Raw genomic sequence first — 26,820 nt, forward strand, 5'->3', positions numbered from 1 at the left:
CCTGTATGCCCACAGGCCTGGCTCCGCCAGCGTGTTTCGAGTGCTGGTGGTAAATGAAGGGGAGACGCCCCTCCTGCTGGACGCTGGCCTCCCCGTGGCTGGGGAGCTGGTCAAGCCTGACATTTTAGAGGTTTCGGATAAGCCTCCCCCTCGTATCCACTCGTTCCAAGAGCCTGTTGAGCCCCCAGATATGCAGGAGCTGTGGGAGGCCCTTGAGATGGAGGAGAACGAGTTCCTGCGCAAGGACCCCCTGCTCAAGAAGGAGGTCTGGACCATGTTATCAGAGTACAGGGACGTCTTCTCCAACTCTACCCCCGGCTGCACTGACGTAGTAGAGCTGCAGCTGCGCCTCAAACCAGGGACCCAGCCGATCCAACAGAGATTTAGGGATCTGAACCCGCGGCAGGAGGCTGAGCTGGAGAAGCAACTGGACACCTGGCTACAAGAGGGAGTCATAGAGCCTTCAGACTCCGCCTGGAGTAGCCCCCTGGTGCCCATCAAGAAGAAGGATGGGAGCACCCGCTGGGCTGTCGACTACAGAGCCCTCAACAAGTGCCTGGAACTGGATAGCTACCCTTTGCCCAGGATCCAGCAGTTGGTAGAGCGAGCGGGAGGACACCGCGTCTATAGTGCCTTAGACGCGGTGGCCGCGTACTACACCATCCGTGTGTCCGAGGACAGCCGGCCCTGCACCGCCTTCACCACCCCCAGGGGCTTGTACCAATGGAAAAGGATGCCCTTTGGCCTTGCTACGGCACCGTCTGTCTACTCCAGATTTATTGCAGGGGTCCTAAACCCATTAGGTACGGCCAACCTCCAGTCATATCTTGACGACGTCCTGACCTTTCACCAGGATACCTGGGCCCACCTGGCTAGGCTCCGGGAAGTCTTGGAAGCCCACCGCAGGGGAGGAATCCGCCTCAAGCCAGCCAAGACCAAGCTGTTTCGAGCCAAGGTGGATTATCTGGGCCACACCCTCAGCCGTGAGGGGATAGCCATGCAAGAGGATTATATTGACCGTATCCTGGACTGGCCGGCCCCCAGCACCCCCAAGGAATTACTGGCGCTCCTGGGGTTCTTTGGATACTACCGCCTGTTCATCCCAGAGTATGCCGACCTCACCTACGAGATGAATCGGCAGAAAACGGCCAAGACCCTGGCCTGGACGCCTGAGATGGAAGCCCAGCTGCTACAGCTCAAGGACAAGTTCCGCCAAGCCCCCATCCAAGCGCCGCCTAGGTTTGACTTGCCGGCGGTGTTCCAGCTCACCACAGACTTCAGCAGCCGCGCCATCTCTGCCATCCTGAGTCAATGCCAGGATGGCAAGGAGAGGCTGATTGCCGCCGTGGGGCGCAAGACAACCGACCCCGAGACTCGCTACCCGTCCTGGAAGGGAGAGATGGCCGCCATTATGTATGGAATTCGGAAATTTCACGGCATCTTGTCCTACCGCAGCTTCCAGATCAACACTGATTCCTCAGCCTTGCTACAGATGAAGTCGCTGAACACATCCACAGGGATGGTGGCCCGCTGGCAGGAGGAGCTAGCGGCCCTAGATTTCACCGTCTGCCACCGTCCTGGCACCCAGAACACCAACGCCGACGCCCTCAGCCGCCGGGAGGACGACAACATGCCGACAGCTACCGCTGAAGAATTAGCAGAGCAAGCTGAGTACAACCACACCCTCTGCCAGCTAGGGGAGTCCGCAGCTGGCCGGCCCCCTGCCGCACGGCTGGACCCGGCTAGAGTGTTAGAAGCACAGACACAGGACCCTCTCCTGCTCCGTGTCCGCCAGTGGGTGGCCGATGGCAAAGCCCCAACTAAGGCTGAGCTGCGCGGCAAGGAACGAGACGAGCAGCAGTACGCCAGCCGCTTCGCAGCCCTGGGACTTGACGAGCATGGCTGCCTCACCACCACTGACCAGACCCTGACAGGGGAAAGAACAAGATACCTGCTGCCTTCGGCCCTCCAGCAGGACGCGTTCTTTTTAGCCCATGGGACCCCCATGGCCGGGCACTTTGGAATGGACGCTACTATTGCCCGCGTTGCCATGCATGTCTGGTGGCCCAACCTGTCCCGTGACGTCCGCCTGATGGTTCAGACTTGCCCTGAGTGTGTCCAGAAGGTTACCAAGGAAAGGTTGAAGTTAGGAATACATGTGCCCTCCCGCCAGGGGTATCCACAGCAAGTCCTGTTTATTGACCTGGTGGGGCCGCTGCCAGAGACCCCAGCTGGAAATCGCTATATCCTCACCTGTCAGGATGGGTTCAGCCGGTTTGTCAGCCTCTACGCCATCCCCAACAAGCGCACCCTCACGGTGGCTGAAGCCCTGCTGCACCGCCACCTGGCCACGTTCGGATGCCCCCTGAAGATCCATTCCGACAACGGGATGGAGTTTACCGGCCAGGTATTCAAGGAGCTGGCCTCTAAGCTTGAGATTGGCCTGACACATCCACCGCCCTACAACCCGCAGTCCAACCGAGTGGAAAGGTTCCATCGGACGCTCAACACAGGCATGCGTCTGTTCCTAGACAGAGACGACAACAACTGGGAGCCACACTTGCCTGCCATTGCCTTCGCCTACAACACCAAGGCCTGCAGATCCACGGGCGTGACCCCGTTCCTGGCCTACTTTGGGAGAGAGGCCAAACTTCCGGTGGACATGGTGCTCCGGCTGCCAGACACAGAGTATGCCTCGGAAGTCACCGCGCATGTAGGCCGACTGCGCAAATACACTGGAGATGTAACTGCCCATCAGATTCCAACAGACATTCAAGGCGACCTGGACGGCGACGAGGATGCCACCGAGCTGCCTGCCGGAGCTGCGGCGCCGCCAGCTAGTGACCCAGGACAGTTCCCAGTGTACCAGCCAGCCGCCGCCGCCCCACAGCCTAGCGGCCAGGATCGTGACCCGGTAGAAGAGAACCTGCAGCATCAACCCAACGAACCACCGACGCCGCCGCCAGCTCCAGAGCCACCCAGAGATGCCATCTGGAACCCTGATACTGACATGGAGAACCTGCCGGCCAGCAGCGAGCCTGTAGGAGGAGAGGCGGCCACTGCGATGGAAGAGGCGGCCCCAGAGGACGAAGCTGAAGCAATGTGCCCCCTGTTGATGACAGCCATCCCCATCCGAGTAGGAGCTAGGAGGCCAAGTAACCTGGACCAAGCAGGCGCCCCCATGGAGTTTTATGCGCCTTCCTCCATCGTTATTCCCCCCTTGGGAGCCTCCAGAGTTGGCCTAGGCCTCCGTGTCCAGTTACCCGCCGAGACAGAGTTAGTCCTGCAGACGAGGCAAAATTTCCAGCGACGGGGCTTGGCCGTCGCTAACCCACGGCTGGAAGCCAACCGGGAGTTGACAATGCTGATATCCAACCACAGCCAGACAGAGCAGCGAGTGTCCCGCGGAGCCTGTATAGCCAGAGCTGTCCTCCACCGAGCTGTGCCCCAGGAAGAGCCTGTCCTGCGCAGACATAGGTTGTCGTATCCCCAGGTTCAAGGCCTGGTGGCTCGAGAGCCCCGCAACCCTTGAAGGGGAGGTTGTGGTAATACGACAACCAGACGGACGGGCAGTTTACAGAATTGCTACGCTGTGACTTATCACAACAAGCCCTCTGCACTAATCCCCATTATATCACCATGCACCTCATGACCGACGGTGACCCCGCTATCCAGCGGTCAAACTGGCCTGCCTAAATATGGGGAGGGGCACGAACACGCAGCTATCACGCGCCCCTCACACAATTATATAACCGGGAGGCGCTGCCTCCCCTTTTACCACAGCTGCCCCCTCAGCCTGTCTACCACCGTGGGGCTAAGCCCTTGTGCCCCACACCCCCTTCAAACCTAACCATTGTTATAATCTGTTGTATATAAATAGTAAACATTCATTGTAAATATTATTCAGTTAAATATATAATTTCTGTATGACTAAATCCTGCTAGTTTGTTTTGGTAGAATAATTCAAGGCTAAGGCTCGTTGGATTCGAACTCGCAACCCTGTGAGCTGAAACGTTCGGCTTACCACACCATCACTCCCTGGTAACAATATTTTAGATGGTAGGCTAGAACAATTAAGATATTCTAGATATATACTCTCTAAATCAGCCAATAGGATAACAGTGGATGTACTTTTCAGACATGTCATTGGTTTAAACATTTTACAAGTTTTGGTACGCAAAGGCATGATTTTTCTTTTCGTTTCATTATGAGTCAGCTATAGTAAGTGTGTATTGCAGTGTGAACAAAAGATATCGCTAACTGCTGAACCGACATGGTTCTCCTTTTCAATGCAGATTCTCATGGGTCCTGGGAAGGTCTGAAACTATTTTAAGAGAGAATACCACTTTTCTAAAAGAAATTTTGAGATAGAAAACATTTACATAATAACACAAATTCAATAGTTCAATTTGGCGGAAAATTAAACGTATTTCAGAAAAACGACAAAAAAATCCAACGAAAATTCAGAGTAAATTTCACAAAAATAAATTAACGTCATAATACGTTGAAAAAGATATATTTCAAAACAAGATCTGCAATATACATATGCATGGAATTGTTTTTAATATTTAATAGTAACAGGATGTCTATCTGTCTCTATGTGTTTATGTAAGGTTCCTTTAATCTCCCAAGAGAAATAGCCATTAGAAAAATATACCCAAAAAAGGGGGAGGGGGGCCCAGGGGGCGTAATGACATCTAAACTTAAACAGTGAGCAAAATGGTCTAAATATTGAGCTAGATTCTTGTAACTTGGTACATAAGCCTAGTTCTGTAGGTACTACAACGAAATGGCAAAAAATCCAAAAAAATATATTTTTAGGTTAGGTTAGAAAATCAAAAAAAAATATTTTTAGGTTAGGTTAGGTAAGAAAAACCCTGCGGAAATGTTTTTCTTGGTTTTTTTTCTTGAATACACTGTGTCTATTCACAATTACATTATTTAAAATGGTTCAGCAAGTCAGGGACCGACCCCAGCGGGATAGGGGGATGCTCACAGGGATTAAGTGCAGTTTTTCTAAAGTTTGTGTTGTTATATATCAAAATATAGGTTTATTGAGTTTTGGTCCCCAACTTGCTGAATCATTCTAAATAGTGTCCTTATGAATAGGCATAGTGTATTCAAGACAAAAACTAAAGAAAAAAAACAATAAAAGCAAGTTTTTACATCAAAATAGTCCAAAATGTAATATCAAGTTTCAAGAATCTAGCTCAATAATTAGACCATTTTGCTCACTGTTTAAGTTTAGATGTCATTATGTCCCCCTCTTTGTTCTCTTTAAAAAAAAGTGAAAGGTCACCCCAGAGACCTCAAGAGGCATAGCCGCTAGTTGTAGAAATGGCAGAGAAAATCAAATTATCGTCTTAATATTTTTAGCCTGACAGACAAACATAGTAATAAAGTACTCAGTGTACATGGGAATCAACCAAGACAACTTTTGTAAATAGCAGCCAAGATAATTCCATAATGAAACAAGATGAAGGGCACATATATATTAAATAGAAGAGTGGCTTTGCATGTGAAAAACATATTTTCTGCAGAATGTTTTAATATTTTGAAAATATTATTATGAACCTATGACACATATCTGTCAGGGATTTTAAGGGATAAGACAGTGGATGAAAAATTATTGTAATCCTATCAATTATAAAAATTATGCATTATGAAGAATGTAGATTAAAATATCAACATCATTAAAAAAAAACATAAAGCGCCTGTGTTTTATTTCAAAATATTTTTTTTTGGGGGGGGGGGGATAGTATTGATAAAAATAGTTAAGCTATTTACATTAAAAAGTGTAAAATAAAATTTAATTTATTAAAACACATTCTTTAATGTTAATGTTCGTTTGTCTGACCGTCTGATTTGTTAGGGGGACACAATGAATAAAAAATAAGCCATGTGACGTCATAAAAATAAGGGAGATGAGAGGAAAAGTGGGAAAGAAAACCCCTAAAAAAGAGATGGACAATCCCTCATTTTTATGACGTCCCATAGCTGATTTTTTATACACTTTGTCTCCCTACCTCATTTGTTTATAATCGCTTTTCTGGATATTGGCATCCTTGTTATTTTTCTGATATTTTCTTATTTCATGGTATACGGTTTTTCATTTATTACATCTTTTACCTTAGAGAATAAAAAGATCAAATAATCCCATTTTTTGCGGATTTTTCACCAGCAAAAGTACATAAAGGATGGCAAAAATTCATGAAAGATAAGCTTAAAATTTGTTTAAATAAATTTTAAATAAGAGGGGGGGGGGGGGGGCGGTAGTTTTTATTTTGTTTGTTTTTACTTTAGGTCAGGTCATGTTTTATTAGGTACTGGGTAGCACCTAAAGGGTTAGGGCCGACGAAAAAACGTAAAAATGTATAAAAAATATGAATTGAATAGTTGCTGCGCTCATAGTGTCTATGGAACAATGATGAAGTCATAAAAGTTTTTAAATGATTGTTGTTTATGTTTTTTTTTTTTGGTAGCATAGCTACTCTGTAGTTCATTTTGTCTGTCCGTCCGTCCGTCTGTCTGTCGCTTAAGATCTCGGTAACCACTGAACCGATCGGATTCTACTCTTCAGATATATACCTGTTGGTCCTGTGGTGGTTTTAGGCTATTTTCTTTGGAGTGGGACACAACCAACCCCCCAAAAAACAAAAAAAATTTCCCTCAATTTTGAAAATATATGTTTGAAATTAGTGGTTTTTAACTTTTTTTAAGTTACCTCTTGGGGCAAAGCCCCTAGAAGCTAGAGGCAAAGCTCCTAGTGTTTTTATATTGCTCTGTGCAGTGTATATTCTAAAACTGAGTTTTTTTGTACTACAGTATGTACGAAGTTTAAGAAAAAGGCTCTATATTCATTGTTTATTGCTCGCTTTAAAAAATAAAAAAAACTCAATCTAATGAATATGTCATATTAATCTAAGACGCAGGCGAAAAAGCACTGTAAATTGCATTAATACCCAAAGTTTTATTATTTTGGGTTCTATTTTAATTGGTTGTTCCCAAATTTTTAGTATAATGATTCCAAGGTACGCAATGTTTTAACTGAAGCATCTCTATAATTAAGTCCTAAAAGTTTGTCCCTGAACAGTATCCTGTATTTATGCAATTTTGCAACAAAGGACCACCATCAACGTCACATTAAAAATTGTTTCAACTTAAAAATTAATATTATGTGCTAACATCGTCTGATTTTAGAGCTTTGTATTTCATGTTTTTATTCTTGTTTAGTTATAATTTAGAATAATAACAGCCGCATTGTTTATCCAAGAATATTATATTCTAGATTAGTTCAAACTTCATTCAAAACCGCCAAAATATATGAAGGGTTTGGCTGTTTTAGAGTCTTAGCCTATTTTTCAGCCCGTCTAGGTGTTGAATGGATCATAAAGTAACCGGATGTTTGTTTGTATGTAAGAATGACATGACACAGCTAGTTTGAAGCTGTATACTTGGAAGGGAGTACGTCTAAACCCCTTTGGAGATATTGGGGTTCTACCTTGGTAGGTTAAGTATTAGAGTAAAACACTGGAAGGAGAAAGTGTTAAAAAACTGTATCTCCACATCACAACCATCTTGAGCAACCTTTCTATTGGGTCATTGAAAATCAACCAATGGTGTCGAATATATTAACACTGCCAAGAGCAGACGAAAGAGGTCTTTTAGAAATTAAGGTAAGTAGTTAATTGTCTGTATATACATCTAAACTATAGATCTGTTGGTAATTAAGTCTCTAGTGGTTAGGTGTAGAACCACGTGTTATCAAGAAAATTAAACACTCAATAAATTATTTAATCAATTTGAATTAGTTTTGATTTTTGGAACATATTTATTCAGCCTTTAACTAGACCTTTCTAAACGAACAGTCATCTATGCATATCCCCCCCCCCCCCTCCATAGTTTCAGTAAAAGTGTCTGACTATGACGTCAGAAAAAATTAACAATTAACCAATGAGAAGCCAGTATTCACAATGGTAAACTATATAGCGGCCTCTCATTGGATAGTTGTTAATTTTTTCTGACGTCATAGTCAGACACTTTTACTGTTTTCTTTCAGGGGAAACCGAAACACATCCTATTACTAAAATTGGATATGCAACAGTTTGACTTTTACAAAATATTTAAAACCATTTTTAGAAAAGAATTGTGTACATTAATGTGGTCCTACCCCAAACGTAAGAGTCCCAAACGTCAGAGTGGACAAACGCAAGAGTCCCAAACGCAAGAGTCCCAAACGCAAGAGTCCCAAACGTCAGAGTGGGACAAACGTCAGAGTGGGACAAACGTCAGAGTGGACATTGCTTAAGTAAAACATCAGAGTCTATGCTATTTTAATTATATGACAAAAAATAGACAGTTAGGCCCCCTAGCCTGCCTAGCCGCGGGCGCTCGGCCCCCTAGCCTATAACCTAACCTAACCTAATCATAAAGAAAATGACTCTGGCTGCAGCACTCAGCACCCTGGCCTACCTAGCCGCAGCGCTCGGCCCCCTAGCCTGCCTAGCCGCGGGCGCTCGGCCCCCTAGCCTATAACCTAACCTAACCTAATCATAAAGAAAATGACTCTGGCTGCAGCACTCAGCACCCTGGCCTACCTAGCCGCAGCGCTTTAATGATTATAAAATCGAGACTCATACGTTTTACTTATAAAATGTCCACTCTGACGTTTGTCCCAAAAATCCTGCGTTTGTCCACTCTGACGTTTGTCCCACTCTGACGTTTGTCCCACTCTGACGTTTGGGACTCTTGCGTTTGTCCACTCTGATGTTTTTCCACTCTGACGTTTGGGACTCTTACGTTTGTCGTGGAACCTGCGTAGCTGCTCTAAATTGACAATTTTGAATTTTATGGACAGATATAGAAAATACTCAGGGAGGGAGGGGACATTCAGCTGTTTATTACACTAGCCCCCAAAGTCTTATGATAACATTTTCTTATTCGTTGGCTTAAAAACTTTGTGGACTTTTGTAGATTCATTAAGTTGAGTGTGCAAACGTTTCAATCACTAATTCTAATCTACAGAAGGTGTAATTTTATGTCATCATTGGGGATGAACAATGGAACATTAATTTATCGGCGATTGAATTATCCCTTTAGAAACTACTCTTGACCCATTCAGTTCAGTTCAAAGAAAAATCAATATTAAACTTGCTTAAACCTTCCCTTAAACTACCTGTTGAGCGCTTAAACCTTCCCTCTTATTTTTTTTTATAAATAAAGAAATGGCAGGGGAGTGATTTGTTTAAACCCTGCGGTGCCACAACTCTGCGGTGTTGTTTTCATTTTATTTCAAAAATATAGGAGGGGGGGAGGAATCTTTGCTCGACAAGTAACTTTAAGGGAAATTACTCCTTTCTTGACTAAAAAGTTTAGAAAGTCAGAGAAATAAAGTAATTTAATTGAGTTCAAAGGGAAATCAATTAAAATCTTTTTTTTTTATTAGAAAAGTTTTAGCTACTTTTCTTTATTAAGTTAAGAAATAGACTCTATCAAGAAAACAAGGATGACACCATTCACTACAGCGAAGCTCTTATATCAAACAGTAGAAAAAACGAACATAAAATTGAACACATGAAAATGTCAATCTTAATAATCAGAATATTTATTGAAAAGTATAAACAAAATTGTACAGAATCTTTCAAAATTCCATACATACAGGATTCTAATTAAGGGCATACTTACATTATGTAATATAAAGATGCTTCGCTTTAACATAATGTATCTTTTTATCATAGGAATCAATGTTCAAAACATTAGACCAATAGGATAATTATATCATACAAGGTTGTTGTCAAAACAGTTGTAAATTTTTTAATGAACGCACGGACTTTCTAGTAACGGTTAGATAGTTGCTACGCTTTCTTAATTGTACCTCATTGTTACAGGTATCATCAGACCCCATTATAGAAATGCTTCGATTTTAATAAGACGTAATAAGACAACAAATTTTTGTATGTTAAAATTATCCGATTCTTTTGATTTTTTTGAAAACTGATTCCAATTACAACAAGGTACAGTGTTATATGCGAAGCATCTCTATTAAGAAGTCCCAAAAATGTAAGTATGTCCTTAAACAGTATCATCTATTTATGCAGTTTTGCAACAAATTTACTTACAGTTTAAATTCAGTTTTGACAAGTGTTAATGTTCGTTTGTCCTTCCATTTCAGAGCTTCGCTTTTATGGATGTTGTCATCCTTGTTATATTTTATAATTGCCCTATCTATTTAATCCAAGAATAACAAGGCACAATGTTATAAGCAAGGCTTCTCTATAATCAACTCCTAAAAAGCAATTATGCATGGAAGGAGGGGACATTGGGATGTTTATTACACTAGTCCCCAATTATTATACGTTTGCTTAACAACCTTGGGGACTTTTATTGACTTTTGATTGGTTGGTTCATTTAGTTGAGTCTCTAAATGTTTAAACAAATAATTGTAATCTATAGAAGGGGTAATTTAGTGTGTCACTATGGGGATGTACATAAATTTATCGGTCATTGTTTTTATCCATTTAGACCCTTGCAATTATGCCATTAAAGAGTATTCTGTATTTCACAAATCTAGAAACGAATAAAAAAATATTATTATTATGACACTCTACAAGTGTTAATATTCGTTTGTTCTACTCTCTCATTTTAATTCTTCTCCTTTGTTGTCATCCTTTAGTATCAGTGATCTAAGGGATAAGACAATGGACGATAAATTAAATTACATCCCCAATGTTAATAATCAGAATTACCCCTTCTCTAGATTACAATTAGTGGTTAAAACGTTAGGACACTCAATTTAATAAATCAACCAATCAAAATTCACATAAAGTCCCCAAAGACATTAAGAAGACGAATGAGAAAAACGTTATTTAAAAACTTTGGGGACTAGTGTAATAAACATTCCATTGTCCTCTCTCTCTCTCTCTCTCTCTCTGCTGTATTACCATTAAATTCAAAATATTTAATTATGAAAATGATATCATTTATTTCGCCATCATTTATACATAAAAGTGCCTAATCTTAGTAAAAGATAATCCTACTAAATAACATCTTAAAAGATGCATTTGAAAATATTTTCATAATTTCCAACGTACTATTACTATCTATAATACAAAGTAGAACGATGTCTGTCTGTCCGTCTGTCCGTCTGACCGTCTGTCCGTCTGTCTGTCTGTCCCTTAAGATCTCGGTAACCACTGAACTGATCGGATTCTACTCTTCAGGGTATCTACCTATTGGTCCTGTGGTGGTTTTAAGCTATTTTCTCGGGGGGTGGGACACCCCCAACCCCCCCAAAAACCAAAAAATCCCCCCCCCCCATTTTTTTTTTTTTTTTTTTTTGAAGGAGATTTCCATGGTCATTTACGATTTTCGCAATGATTTTTTTTATCACCTCTTGGGGCAAAGCCCCTAGAGGCTAGGGGCGAAGCCGCTAGTGTTTTCATAAAATACTAAAAATTTTTGTAAGAAAATAATATCATTCTTTTCGACGTCAAATATTTCTCATATATTTTATAAACTTGAAATAACTAGTTTAATGCTATTTTTTGCCCAACAACTTTCCGCAGGGTTAAGTCTTTCTTGAGGGGTAAGGCATAGTTACCTCTCCCACTTATTTTTAATTTACTTTAAATAATGTGCTTTTAAATGATAGCTGAAATGGTAGGACAAACGAACGTTAACTTTTGTAGATTGTTAGGACTAAATAAGTAGAATATGTATAATGTATAAGAGTCGAGAATTGGAAGTAAATTTATTTTAAACTTAGGCGATTTCTTAAAAAAACTTTTGCCTCACTAAAATCAGTTTGCCCCACTAAAATTTTAGTGAGGCAAAATTTTCCCCTCTAAATTTTTAGCGAACCTCACTTATTTTAGTGGGGTAAACTGATTTTAGTGAGTCAAATTTTTACAAAGAATTCACCTCTTTTTAATACATGATACTTTTTAATGGACATACTTACATTTTTAGGACATAATTACAGATATGCTTCGCTTATGATATTGTACTTTGTTGTCCTAGGAATAAGTATTTAAAAAATCAATAATATGATATCACAAAATTTTTTGTTAAAAAAGTTAAAATTCAACATGACTTAAATTGACGTACGGACATTCGTAACGATTATAGAGTTGTTACGATTTCTAAATCATACCTACCTGTTATAGAAATAATTATGCAAAGTTTGAAATGGATAGGACAATTCTAACATTAACGTAAAGAGCTGACCGCGACCTAACCATTACATACGGATGGACGGACAGACGAACGGACCGACCTTAATTATAAAAAGGCTTCGCTTTTAAAAAAAATCTTAAAACTGTTTACCTTGCTAAAATTTCTAAGTTAGTTGGCTCTAATTGATGTGCTGAAAAAAAAGATTTTTCAATTTTTAATTGCAGAAATTTCCACCATTTAAGAAGAAAAAGTACAGTTCAATGGAATACAGTAACAAATATAAAAATAAAAAATGATTTAAACATTATTTTTTTTCTCTAATTTTTTGTTGTAAAAGATTAATTAGAGTCAGAATTTATAACTAGCGTTCAGTAATAGATAGAAGAACTGTAGGGCAAACGAAATTTTCTATTTATAGAGTATCTGCGCTACTTATAATAATTGTTTGTACTTTGTTTTTGTCTGTTTTGTACTTTTCAGGGAAGTTTTAGAAATGATTGGGCGCGCAGGTTAAAATATATTTTTCTGACCTCCATTCCGCCCTACCCCAAAGGCTTGGGGGCGTAGTAACTAGTGAAATTAATTGGCATAAATGGTTTTGCACTATATGTCCAAAGTTATCATTTTGTAAATATGGTAGGGGGGGGGGGGAGGGCAGGGGGTAATAAAACATTTTCTCGTATACATTCCGCGAAAAGCCGTTTATAATACGATGCGAGAAATAACTATTCGGATCAAGTCAAGCTGAATGTGCCAATGGTAACAAGTAAAACAGAGCGTGCCAATATTCCCCCTAGTCAAGTAGCGTATGCCAATATTCCTCCAAGTCAAGTAGCGTGTGCCAATATTTCATCAAGTAAAGCATAGTATGCCAATAGTTTATCAAACAAAGCAGCATGACAAAAAAATATAAAAAAAGATAAATTTAACATATTTTCCGATTTATTTACCAAAAGACACAATTTTATATAAATTAATCTTTTAATATCATATTTAACGACATATTATTTATTTACATATTGTTATATAATTCCTATATTACACATTATCATACAAAGAATGCCATATAATTTTCACAGTATGAGTAAGTAAACAACTTTAGGCTACTTTATGCTGCATCGCTATTTGTACGCATAATATATAAAATAGCAGTTGCGTCCCTGGCATCTAGGAGCTCTCTATTCCAAGTAGTAGAAAAGTTACGAAAATTAGCCTAAAACCATTAAAATTTCAAAATAAAAGATCTTACTAATCAATTATTCTTCTTTCAATGAAGCTTCTTATTGGTCCTTCAAAATACCATGATTTTGTTACATAGTTTTTCTTTTTAAAACTTAAATGTAAAGGAGATTTTTAGCTCTCTCCTTCCCTCAAATGCCCCTAGAGACATCGAGAGTGGGGCGGGGGTGAAGCCGCTAGTATATATACATAAATTATTTCAAAATTCTAGGAAAAGCATATCTTGATAAGTAAAGCAGAGTATGCCAATATTCCCCCTAGTAAAGCAGAGTATGCCAATATTCCCCCTAGTCAAGTAGAGTATGCCAATATTCCCCCAAGTCAAGTACCGTGTGCCAAAACAGGCTATTGGCATACTCAGCTTGACTTGTCGTATTCATTCGAATCCGGTGGCTAAGAACCGGTTCTCATCAATACGAAAAAACTATGTCTAGCATCGTATTATATACAGCTTTCTACGAATATAAAAATGTACAATCATAAGATTAAAACCAGTTTTTTAGCCCGTGCCTTCGGCACATCGGGGCTAAAAAAACTGGTTTTAATCTTATATTTGTACATTCTATATCCGCGGAAAGCCGTTTATAATACGATGAAAGAAATAACTATTATTGTTAAAAAGATTTTATAACCTAAGTCTAACCTCTGCAGGACCTACTTAACCTAACCTAACTTATAGTAATACAAAAAAATTTCCAGACAAATTGTTGTCAAAAAGTTACTCTCTGGTAACGAATATAGAGTTGCTACACTTTCCTAGTAGTAACTAACTTTTACAGGAATCATCATGCAAAGTTTGATATTTATAGGACAGTTTAAAAATGCCCAAATTACCGATAAGAAAATTCCATTACGTACAAACGTACGGTCGGGCCAATCTTAATTATAGAAAAGCTTCACTTTAATAAAAAAACCTGCATAAAAATATTGTCGAGATCTTTCAAACATTTTTCTGTTTCCAAAATGTTCTGCCTAAAAAAATCCACAAAAGTATTTTCCAGTATGACTTCAAAACCGACTAATATCCGCTGAATTAGAACCGGTTCTCAGACATAATAAAAAATCATGTATAGCATCGTATTACAGACATTTCTCACGAATAGTAATATAAAAATTAATACAATTTTCTGGCTCGGGCAATTGACCACTCGAGGCTACCAAAAGTGGTTTTAATCTTATTATTTTTCCTTTTAATATCCACGGAAAGCTGTCTCTAAATAACTATTTCAGTATAGCTTCGAAACCGATTAATATCTGTTGAATTAGAACCGCTTCACCCATGCTGAAAAAAACATGTATCGTATCGTAGTATAGACAATTTTCAACGAAAAAGACATTAAACCCAGTTTTGTTGGCCCCGAGATTTCAAACACTCTGTATAATATATGTATATATTAAATAATTAATTTTACATTTATCAGGCTGTTTATCAATAGCAGACTTTTAGTTGACTTTATAAGTATTAGACTATCTGTCTGTCTGTCTTTTTGTCTTTCTGTCTGTGTGCAGCGAATGTTATTGATAACTGCTTTACCGATATGGTTCTCCTCTACTGTAAAGCCTCCTAAAGATGTTATGAAAATTGTAACTTTTTTTTTGGGGAGGTTACTTTTACCTTCCATGAGAAATCGCCTCTAGAAAAAATTTCGGTCTTCAAATTTTTTTTTTAATACTTGAAAGTGGAGATATCAACTTCTCCCCTTCCCCCTTTTCTCAAGTGTCCCTAAAGGCCTCTAGAAAAGTAGACATTATCTAAAGAAATCCTTAAAACTATTTTTATTAATCTTTTTAAAACACAAAAATCAGGGGTTGTCCTACCCGAATATTTTGATGAAGTCCCTATTTGCTATTGCAGGGGTGAAAGGTGCAAACATATGTATGTAAAATTTAAAAGTGTTTTTATTTACGTCAAAATGAAGATTTCTAAATTAGAATGTCAGCTAGCAATAAAAGAAGATTGACAGATAAATTAAGTTATTTTTTTTCAAATAAATTACTTTTTAAAAGCGAAGCTTTTCTATAATTAGGGTCGGTCTGTCTGTCCGTACGTCACAGTTAGCTCTTTTCGTTAATTTAAACAGGTTAGAATTGTCCTATCGATTCCAAACTTTGTATGATAATTCCTGTAGTAGTAAGGTACAATTTAGAAAGCGAAGCAACTCTATAAATGATACCAGAATGTCCGTAGGTCCATTTTAAACATGTCGATTTTAAACTTTTTTGACAACAAATTTTTGTATGTTTAGGTAATCCGATTCTTCTGATTTTTTGAAAACTGATTCCTATTACAACAAGGTACAATGTTATAAGCGAAGCATCTCTATAAAAAAGTCCCAAAAATGTAAGTATGTCCTTAAACAGTATCATCTATTTATGCAGTTTTGCAACAAATTTACTTACAATATTGTTTGTACTGATGCATTAATATTCTGCTAATTCAGTTCTGACAATCTACAAGTGTTAATGTTCGTTTGTCCTTCCATTTCAGAGCTTCGCTTTTATGGATGCTGTCATCCTTGTTAATATATAACAAGGACAATACTGTCTGTAAATAGCGCGGCAAGGAAACTAGTGATGGGAAATTTCAGAAGCACATCTTATGTAATATCTGAAAGTTGGCAGGGATCTAAAGGGATAAGACAATAGACGATAAATTGATGTACATCACAAAATTACCCCTTCTGTAGATTGAATTAGTGGTTGTAACGTTTAAACATTCAACTTAATAAATCAACCAATTAAAAGTCATTAAAAGTCCCCAAAGTTGCTAAGCCAACGAATAAGAAAATGTTATTGTAAAACTTTGGGGACTAGTGTAAGAAACAACCTATTATCCCCCCTCTCGCTAGATATTATGTCCCACACACTGACTATTGCACATAAATATTCCCTTTATTGCATAACCTTTGTCAGGAAGTCCATACTGTGCATGGTTATGAGTTTCATCTCTTTTAGGCCAAGACATTCTCATTTCTCTAAATATTAATGTTGCACAAGTAAGAAATGATTTTTATTGACTTAATGTAGCAGGAACTATTTTGAGTTACTCAGTTGAGATTTGGTGTTTGGTCAAGATTTAAACTTATCACCTAACCAGAATAAATCTATAAATATAGATGTATAACCAGACAACTACCTGGATCCCCTGTTGGGGATCTTTTTCTTCTGCTAGCTAATTGTTTTCTGCACTTTTGTTGCGACCTGGCTGTGTAAATATTCCCGATGCTATTGGTTAATTTTCAAAGAACCAATTGAAAGTCACACAGAGTCCTTGGGGTGGGGACAATGTTTTTTTGACCGCTTCCCCCTCTATTGTTTTACTCTAATTACCCAACGCCATCGCAGGGTATAGTTAGCTAGAATTATTGTTAATAATCAAAATATAATATTTTTACAAATCTTCATGGGACATTTAGAGTATAAAAGGCAAGAAATTATTTTGGTAAATTGTGTCTTGCTCAAGCCATAGAATCCACAAGATGTACAAGTCTCTTGCAGCTATCCTTCTGTTCTGTGTAGCAGCTGAGAACTTTGGAGCTGTTCAAGGTCTCAGTGTACAAAACTTTCAGGTAACCAATGTTCACTTTCAGGTAATCTCAGATTAAAAGATCACTTCAATTTCAAATTAAGATGACAAAATTTTTTAACTATAAATAATTAGAATAAAACCTTAAAGTACCCTTGAAATAAACAAATAATTGATCTTTTTTGCTCCCAAACGTTTTTTCTAGATATCAAGTTATTAATTTCTGATCAATGATTACAACAAACATTTGTTCTGTAATTCAGAGTAAATTTTTGTACATCTGCCATATTATTTTTTAAAGTTCTAAGCCTAGTTCACAAAAGACACAGGTTGACCTAGAAGTCGACTAATTTTATAACGTTATTTTTTGGATATACCTGTTTAGATTGACCTGCGGAAAAAATAGGTCGACCTCTAAAACTCTTTTGTGAACTGGGCTCTATTATGTTTGTATAATTATATCTATTCTCAAAAGACATTAGTTTATAAAAATTGGTATTGGGTATTGTTAGTTTCGTGACATCAACTCATAAAGGGCATTTCATCTTATTTTCACAGTAGATTTTCTCCTATTTCTAGCCCTAGCAGGGGAATATACCCTGTGGGGCAATCATTAACATTTACCTAACCTAAAATAACCTATAAAAAGCTTCTGTGAAAAAACAACAATACACCTCTTGAGAAGTGATGTCATGAAACCTATAATACTTGACTAACGGAAAAGTAGGCTGTGCTAATAATTCATAAAGGTTGTGAGTTTTAAGTTATAAACAGTAGTAGAACGATACAAATTTAAGTTAACTTTAAAAAAAATTGTGTAAAGTTCTTTTCAATAAGAAATGAACATATTTTGTAAATATTACCGTTCTACTACTATTCTTAAACCTTAAAACTCACAACTTTACGGATTTTTAGCACAACCTACTCCTCCCTTTTATTAAAATAAATAATTGTAAGAATGTAGAATGTCCCTATGATTATTTCTGGCCATTGTTCTTCTTACAAGACCTTTAAATCTGTAAACTTTTCTAATAGCTACCCAAAACCTTCCATCATTTACGTTCAAAGAACTCCCAAAAATTATTTCATATGAATCCTCTAAACTAGAAACTGAATTGGTTTTAAAAAATGGTCATTTAAAAGATAAATTATAATTTGTTTAATTTTGGTAGGTTGACAACCTGGAAGAGTTGATTGATCTAAACAGACGAGGTGGATATGGAGGCAAGAAGGGAAAGCATGGTGGCCACCATGGAGGTACTATCCAATAACTTATTACTATCTGTCTATTATGATATAATCATCTTATTATAGAGGTGTTATGTATCTGTCTTATTACCTATTTATCATTGAGGCAAACATGAAAAAGTTTTGAAATGGCTAGGCATCTTTATAAGGTTGTATTTATTACAAGAAAACATGAAGATTGGACACATAACTTAATTCTGACAATCTGGGATGTCTTAATACAAGATATTTTTTTGTTAAGTTTACTATCTTTTTTAGAATTTAGTGTAAAGTATAATTAAAATTATTTCAGGTAAGCATTGGCATGGAGGAAAGCATGGAGGAAAGCACGGAGGCAAGTATGGAGGTGGAAACAGCCTTGGCCCATTGCCAGCCATTGCAGCTGGTGCAGGTGGATTTGCTGCTGGAAGCTTGGGGAGCCTTCTTGCTGCTCAACTTCTTCAACAACTGTTGGCTAGCATGACCACAACAACAACTGCTGCTCCTGTTACCACTGCTGCACCTACTGTAGCTCCTACTGTTGCCCCAACCACAGCTGCACCTGCAACTACAGCTGCTCCTGCAACTACAGCTGCTCCTGCAACCACAGCTGCTCCTGTAACCACAGCTGCCCCTGCAACTACTGCTGCTCCCACAGTTGCTCCCACAGTTGCTCCCACCGTTGCCCCCACTGTTGCTCCCACAGTCGCCCCAACAACTGCTGGACGTTAAGAGAGATGTACATATATGATGATGTCTAACACCAAAATATTTTCAAGATTTAATTTATCACTTATTACTTTTATTATTTAATTTGCACTTTAACCTTAATTCAATAAAATTTTACCTTTTTATGTGTTCTATACTTTTTGGTTTAATACTTCTGAGGTAAATTCTTAAAAAACTTTTCTTACCTAAATTACGATCAATTGGTGACCTTTTGATGTTGGTACCTTGATGATTAATAAATTCAAAAAAATTGTGGTTGTTGTCAAACCAAAAATCAGAATAGAAAAATGTAACTGGAATCATATTCTGCAAAATTAATACAAAATCGGGAAAGATTGTATTGTGTCTACATCTGTTATCTGTTATTATTACTTCAAATGACGGGAAATTTAATTTTGATATCTTTAACTGAAACAATTTTGAAAATCGATCCATAAACACCAAAGATATGGGGGGAAAATGTAAAATATATAAAAGTAGCCAAAAACCTGCAAAAAGGTAGTTTGGCCGTCATTGTTGGTTCTCCAAACGACGGAAAATTTAATTTTGATATATCTAACTGAAAAAGAATTGAAAATCGGACTATAAACACCAAAGATATGAGGAAAAATGTGGAAAATAAAAAAATAGCCTAAAACCTGCTAAAAAGCCGTCCGACCGCCATTGATGTTTTATAGTTAATTGTGCTCCTTAATAATGGAAATGTTGTCAAAAAATTTCAGCTGTCTATCTTTAAAAGGAGCCGAGAAAATCACGTTTTTCCTATTCTGTCTCAGACGGACGAACGGACAGACCTGCTAAAAAGCCGTCCGACCGCCATTGATATTTTATAGTTAATTGTGCTCCTTAATAAAAGGAATGTAGTAAAAAAATTTCAGCATTCTATCACTTATAGGAGCTAAGTAAATCCCATTTCCCCCTTAGAGTTACCGACTGACAGACTGACGGACTGACTGACGGACAAAGTGAATTATAGAGTAGCTTTGCTACATAAAATTGCTTCATGGACTCTTTAAGCTTATTTTGAAAGTCTATATAAAATAATAAAAAGAAAAACTGTTGGCAATGCCTTCAAAATTATAAGTTTAAATTTACCTAAAGAAAACACTGTCTGAAAATAAGAAGTAGAAATAACTACTGAACTAATCAATACCCCTTAAACACAGATCTTCTAAATGCTTAGGGCCCATAAAGAATGAACATAGATTATAAGTTTACATGTGGTGATTTTAGTTTGTTGTTTTATTTTCTGTAATTGGTAAAAAATTATCTGAGCTGAATCTTTAAATCGTTTATAGTTGTGCTGAACCGGGGCGATTCATTTCAGCGCACCATCAGATTATAAATACCAAGCTTTACATCGAAATGGCATGGGTGATTAAGCGCGGCCAGTGGCGCGGTACTGGCGCGCCAATGGTACCCAGCGAGTAACATTGGTGAACCAAACCGGGGTGAACTGTATTTAATAAATAAATATTTTTTTTAAATTACTTTAGTCTTTAGTCTACCCTTCAGCTAGCAACACCTATGCCTAGCACAGAGTAGACACTCTACCCTTTTTAACTTCCCCAAGATACCCCCACCCCTCAGTCATCACACCCCTCAGCTACACACACTCGGAAGGCGTACACTCGTACCCCCTTCCCCTTGATCACCATACCCCTCAGCCACACACACTCGGAAAGGCGTACTTTCGTGCTGGCCCCTCATTGGAGGAGCTACCGGCGAACTAGCTTGCTCATTGGCCGAAACAATTTCTACCGACAAGAAAGAAATCTCATTGGTCCAACGCACCAATTATCTTTAGGCTATTGGTTGATCAACTGAGATTAACTAACCCGCGCATTTCTTTAGTCCAGTTTTTACTTGACCACGCTCTAATACACATCTAATATTATATATTATTAAGTGTCGCTTGCTATATAAAATAAAATGCCGCCTCCAAAGGCTCTGCTTTCGCAGGACGCACTTCATCAGGTGCGGTCTTTCTTGCAAGAAGACATCAAGTCGGCTGTAAGCCAGGCTGTCAGTCAGTCAGTGCAAGCATTCGAGAAGTTACAAAAGGTAAGCAGCGACAGTTTTAATAAAATGTTTTTGAGCGAAATGCGCGGCCTCAAAGAGAGCATAGAGGCTCTGAACATAAAACATCGTGATGAAATGAATGATATTCGATCGATTATTGAAGGTGAAACATTGTCAACTGAACAACAAATTGCCGTTCGAATAGTGTCTTTAACGAAGGATTTTCACAATTACATTGATAACGCATCGGCCCGCGAAAAGTGCCAAACAATGTTAAACGAGTATGTCCTGACCCAGCTAGCTCATAGAGAGCAACGTGACCGTCTTTGGTCTATTCGGGTAAACAATGTTCAATGTCCCTGGCTGGAAAAAACCCCGACAAGTCATGAAGTGTTTAATATTATTATCAAACCTGTTTTACAGGCCCAGAATCCGGAGAAGGACATACACTATGACAATACGATCGAATATAGTCATCCACTGAGCCAAAGGGTGAAGGGACCTAGAAACTACATCTTTCGCTTTTACTCAAGACATCTACTTTTCAGTTTCATGATAAACAAGCGAAGACATCTCCAATCCATCGATCAACGTGCCAGGGACAAGACACAGTGGTGTAGTAGCGCAGCAGTCTCATTTGACGGTAAGAAATTCATCAAATGTTCGCACGATTTGGCGGACACAAACCGTAGCCTAATAACTTATTTGCACAGTTGCGGACTTGCGTCCAAAACTAAGCTGTCAGGCACTAGCGTGGCCTTTATGCCCGCAGACGGGCCACAGAAATGGGTAAAAGTACTCAACAGCATGGCCAGATCACATATAGGCCTCATTACCCCGCTACCGCCACTGAAGGACATTATTGAGACGGACAACCTAATCGTTAAATTCATGCGAGAAAACGGCCAGTCTAACAAAGATGTCTTTTTTAAAGGTTTCGAGTCAGAGATTAAATCTCTACTCCAGGACCTGAAAGCCAACAAGCTGCCCGGTATCCAGATAAGAGAGGGACAATGAGGATCAACCTACCATGGATCCTAACGGCGTTACTAACGCTGACACCGCCGAATTTCCTGCCCTCCCAGACAGCGGTGCCGCGGTTCCAGCACCATCCAAGTCCAGGACAGCCCCGGCCTCAGGTACAGCAACGGCTGCTACTGCTCCCACAGGTACGACAACATCAACAACGACCACAGTTTCGACAAGGTCTACAGCCACCAAATCCTAAACAGTCTACCAAAGACTCCAGGATCCCTAATATTAGCATTGAAAATATTGTTGTAATGCTATTGGTATACATATTATACAAATTTCACATGTAATTCCACATGTAACACAACTAACACAACTACACGCTTGGCCGTTTTTATACAATTATTCTTGTTGTGTTAATTTTCCATGTATTATTATTAAATAATCTGTCAATGCCATAAACTAATAAAAAAAGACTGATTAAGTAAGATTAAGTAAGTAAATTATTACGTGAGCATTCTTTTTTCTCAACCTTTACCATAAATATCTAATTAAACCAAATTTTTTTCTTCACGATATTTTCCTTCTAATCTTTAGCCATTAATCATATTTAATTTTTCTTTAACTTTTCTCTAATTTTTCTCTCTAATTAATCTCTAAATTTTCTCTAACTAATGGGGTGGGGGGGGGGGGAAAGACTCGTAGAGACATATCACGATTATTATTTATGTTTTTTTTAGTGGAACACATGCCAAGAGATGCTGCCTGCATAGTTGGAACCAAAGCTGAAGCTGCTCCCCCATGTCCTTGGCCTCCAGATGCATCCATAAGCAACGGGTTCTGGTCAGGTAGATGATATTAAGGGGCTTAATGGGAATATCAACTATAGCCCAGTTCACAAAAGCTAAAAGGTTGACTGAGAGAAATAAAAGGTCAACCTTTTATGAGGTCAACCTTTTTTCAGTCGTACTTTTTAAAATATACTATGTAAAAAAAATCTTTAATGTTCCTTTTTCCCTGAGGAAATCAGCTGGAGGTTAACACTTTTAAAGATTTAGGCTGACGTTCTTATGATCCCAAGAAAATTATTTCAATAATATTTGATTATTCTAGCAAATTTAAAAATTAAATTTACAATCTTAAAGTACTTGTAATATAGGTAATTATTGATATGAAAATAAAATATTTGTTTTGTTATATCTATTAAAACTTTTTTGTAATGTTGAAGAAACATCTCTCAATATTCAACCTAAGCTAACAGCTGATCGTTAAAAAAGTCCAACCAAAAACAAAATGGCCAGACAATAACAATTAAATTTTCGTAATCTTTATAAAAATAATACATTGTTGCAATACGTATGTTGTATAAATGCATTATCATATTGAGTTTTTTGTGATTTTTTTTTTCAAATATTATAATATAAACGTTTGCTATAAGTTAATTAAAATAAAGCGAGGCGGGCAGAGAAGACGTTGTTTTGGAATGAAAAGGTTACGCACTTTTAAGTGTGTGTGTGTCTGTGTGTATTAGAGACCAATAATTCCAATTACAACCAACTATTAACGTTAAAGATATATATGGTGTAATGAATAAGGCATAATATTTTATATTTGGGTGTTATATCCCTGTTTTGTTTCGTCGATATTCTTAATAGTTTGGATCCTTTCAGATTTTACTAAAGATGAGATGCAAATTTTTTGAGTGACGGCGGATTGATTTTCTACGATGTTCTGCTAAAAAAATAAGGTATTACATTATTTTTCATTTGAACTACAATAGAACCCACATGTTAAAAAGAGAGGGGTAGGTTTCTGGTAAAATCTGTAAAGGTTATGTGTTGTAAGTTAAAAATAGTAGCAGAACGTTAAAAATTTATGTTAACTTTTTAAAAAAAAAATTTGTCTAAAGTTCTTTTCAATAAGAAATACACATATTTAGTGAATATTATCGTTCTACTACTATTTTTAAGCCTTAAAACACACACCTTTACGGATTCTACCAGAAACCTACCCCTCTCTTATTTACAAAACTTAAATCGGATGCAATTAAGAAGTAAAAAGGCTTTTTGTTGTTGGATTAATGGTATCTGTTAAAATTAGTTCAGTTCAACGATTACAAAAGTTTTAGTTATACAGCAGTAGGAACCATTTTTAATGTCTTTAGTTAATACGTGGTGTTTAGCTGAAATTCGACCCTATCACCTCCCTGGCGACCTGCGGATGCGTAACGTTTTTAGCCATGGTCGTGGATATATAAACTGGATTTTAGTACAGTGATATATTTATGAAGAGGGATTCATGATTTTATTAGGTAGTTACTTTGCCCTTAGCCTCACGGTTAGGCGAGAATAATAGTCAAAACTAACACAAGATATTTATAAAGCTTCCCTGTAAAGTAAATTTAATAGGATTGGTATTTTGTGACATCTTCAGCTTCGGACAAAAAAAATCTTTATAAAACAGGACTATTTGCTTCAACTCTATGTTAAGCAGCTTCCATGAAAAGTAAAACTAATTGGGAGTAACAATGAGATTAAACCTTACCTGGAAATATCAGAATCTTTCAGTACACGCAGACAGACAGACATCCTGTTACTGTTATAAAGATTATTCATAGTGTTGTTTATGATTTTTTAAAATTTAGGTTAATAGAAAACAGACTGACTTGAAGCACGCCTATACAACATCAGCTTTTACCAACGAATAAAACAACGAAGAATTTCTCTGCACACTACATCCTATGTATATCAAGGTAAATATACGCAGCTCAAGGACTTCACCTTTTTTCATTTTAAGGTCGTAAATATTACAGTCTCTTCCCAGTTTTAGTTATTTAAGTCAGAAAGAGGTTATAGTTAAGATCTGCAAAATATCTACGTACAGAAATTGAAATAAAAACTATCAAAAAGGGATATTCCACGAATAAGAGAAAAATCGTTTTTTATAAGCGAAGCTTTTCTATAATTAGGGTCGGTCCGTCCGTACGTCCGTCACGGACAGCTTTTTTCATTAATTTAGGCATGTTAGAATTGTCCTATCGAATTCAAATTTTGCATGGTGATTCCTTTAGTAGTTAGGTACGATTTAGAAAGCGTAGCAACTCTATAATCATTACCAAAATGTCCGTACATCCATTTTAAACATGTTGATTTTTTTATTTTTTTAGCAAAAAATTTTTATGTGAACTAATCATCTGATTGATCTGATTTTTGGTATATTGATTCCTGGGACAACAAAGTATAATGTAATAAGCAAAGCAAATCTATAATCAAGTCCTAAAAATGTAAGTATGTCCATAAACATTGTTCTGAATCGAGAAGTTTTTTTCAACAAATTTACTTACATTTTTCCTTTGACCCCTATACATTTATATTATAATTATTCAGTTCTGACACTATACAAGCGTTAATGTCCGTTTGTCCTACCGTTTTAGCGCTTCGCTTTTATGGATGTTGTCATCCTTGTTTTATTAAAGGCTATTTGGAAAAGCCATTAAGTATGAAAATGTTTGTTTTTAATTATTGTAGAAATGCCCCCTCTTTTCTTAAAGTGTAGCTTTCATAAGCATGGCTGTTAGATTTTTAAAAAAGTAGTAGCCATATGTGTTATGTATGTTAATAACCAAATGAGAAAATATTTCCCCAATAGAACGATAGACTAAATGGGCAGTACCTTTGCTAATAAAAGAAATGTTAGAATCTACTCTTGAATTAAGTATATTTTTTTCAGGAAACAGTGATGTTGTATTTATAGCTGCATGCAAGAAAAAATATTCAAAGATCGATAGCTTGTAATATTAATAAAATTTTGTGAGTGATTTCAAAATTATAGATTACCTATTGTAACAAAATAAAATAAGATATTCATATATTGTTTTAGTTCAATGATGTAATGTGTGAAGCTACTCTTTAATTCGAATGTACTTTTTAACATACATAGAATTATATCAGGGATCTAAAGGGATAAGATAAAAGGTTGATAAATTGTACATCCCCAATAGTAAAATTACCCCTCCCTTAGATTAAACTTAGTTGTTGAAACGTTTAAACACCAAACGTAATAAACCAATCAATCAAACTTCAGTAAAAATCCACAAAGTTGTTAAGCCAACGAATGAGAACACTATTTTAAAACTTAAGGGACTACTACTAGTGTAATAAACAGTCCATTGTTACCTATCTCTCAATTTATATTTATTTTTCTGCTTTGCTGCTAGTTAATGGTATCGTACTTGATACCATTCAAACTAGACCTTCAGAAAACAACTTTTTGAATCAATACACATTTTTAATTGTTGCGGGTTCCCTCAGATCGCATATGGACTATAAATTCTATTTTTGAAAACTTTTGTATGTTTATTTATGAAAAGGTTTGGCAAAGGGATAGAAGATCTATGCAGGGTAGTATCCCCTAGGAACAGGGTCCTTCGGGGATAAACAGTTGTTTAAAATATGTTGTTTATTTTATAAATTAAAAATAATGTGGGAGTTTTGAGTTAAAACATCATAAATGTGATACACGGGTATTTTTGAAAGAGTTTCCACACAAATTTTTTTTTTAAATTAAGATAATTTCTAAGTTGTTGTTGGTATCATTTCGTGGAACTATTCTTTAGGTGTAGTAAACTTTAAAATGTCATACTTTTAATCCTTATTGAAAAGTAAAAGGATCTCTGTCAGTTCCTATAGATCTCTGGTACTTGATTAGGTACAATGTGGAACTGTAAAGTTTTGGCGGCAAGACCGCTGCGGCCATCTCCTACCTTTTTTTATGCACTTTCTCTCCATTAATTTTAAATATTTGCAGGGAGAGGGCATTAATCTGTTTATAGCACTAGTCCACAAAGAATAATATTAACGTTTACTTCATTTGCTCAACAACTTGTAGTATTGTTAATCATCAGTGATATTTTAAACCTGAAGGAAAAAAAT

The 26,820-nt window shown here is 37.6% G+C and overlaps 2 protein-coding genes and 1 long non-coding RNA gene across 3 annotated transcripts in view; 2 read left to right on the forward strand and 1 right to left on the reverse strand.

The window, feature by feature from the left end:
* The window catches only part of LOC145335148 (uncharacterized), a 52,129-nt gene that overhangs the window by 4,476 nt on the left and 20,833 nt on the right, over nucleotides 1-26,820 (reverse strand). The window contains exons 5-6 of the mRNA XM_080180880.1: nucleotides 14,328-14,385; nucleotides 12,325-12,364 (exon numbers count right to left, since the gene is read on the reverse strand). Coding sequence (XP_080037006.1) covers nucleotides 12,325-12,364; nucleotides 14,328-14,385 — 98 coding nt within the window. The remainder of the gene's footprint in view (nucleotides 1-12,324; nucleotides 12,365-14,327; nucleotides 14,386-26,820) is intronic.
* On the forward strand, nucleotides 16,842-19,020 carry LOC145303817 (uncharacterized). Its single transcript, XM_080145456.1, has 3 exons — nucleotides 16,842-16,982; nucleotides 18,112-18,196; nucleotides 18,480-19,020. The coding sequence occupies exons 1-3, from the start codon at nucleotides 16,893-16,895 to the stop codon at nucleotides 18,896-18,898; spliced, it is 594 nt and encodes a 197-aa protein (XP_080001582.1). The 5' UTR covers nucleotides 16,842-16,892; the 3' UTR covers nucleotides 18,899-19,020.
* LOC145335082 (uncharacterized) lies at nucleotides 23,145-25,757 on the forward strand. Its single transcript, XR_013885131.1, has 3 exons — nucleotides 23,145-23,636; nucleotides 24,534-24,641; nucleotides 25,619-25,757. It is a non-coding gene; the product is annotated as an uncharacterized LOC145335082 (long non-coding RNA).

This window comes from Acartia tonsa, chromosome 13 (assembly GCF_053477335.1).
Source record: "Acartia tonsa isolate MP-2025a chromosome 13, ASM5347733v1, whole genome shotgun sequence".
In the NCBI taxonomy this organism is placed as follows: Eukaryota; Metazoa; Arthropoda; class Copepoda; order Calanoida; family Acartiidae; genus Acartia; species Acartia tonsa.

Excerpts from the sequence above, each read along its gene's own strand:
- LOC145303817 (XM_080145456.1), top strand. The coding sequence starts at position 16,893 with ATGTACAAGTCTCTTGCAGCTATCCTTCTGTTCTGTGTAGCAGCTGAG. Across the intron at positions 16,983-18,111 it reads TCAGTGTACAAAACTTTCAG|GTTGACAACCTGGAAGAGTT; the intron begins GTAACCAATGTT and ends TAATTTTGGTAG. Across the intron at positions 18,197-18,479 it reads GCATGGTGGCCACCATGGAG|GTAAGCATTGGCATGGAGGA; the intron begins GTACTATCCAAT and ends AAATTATTTCAG.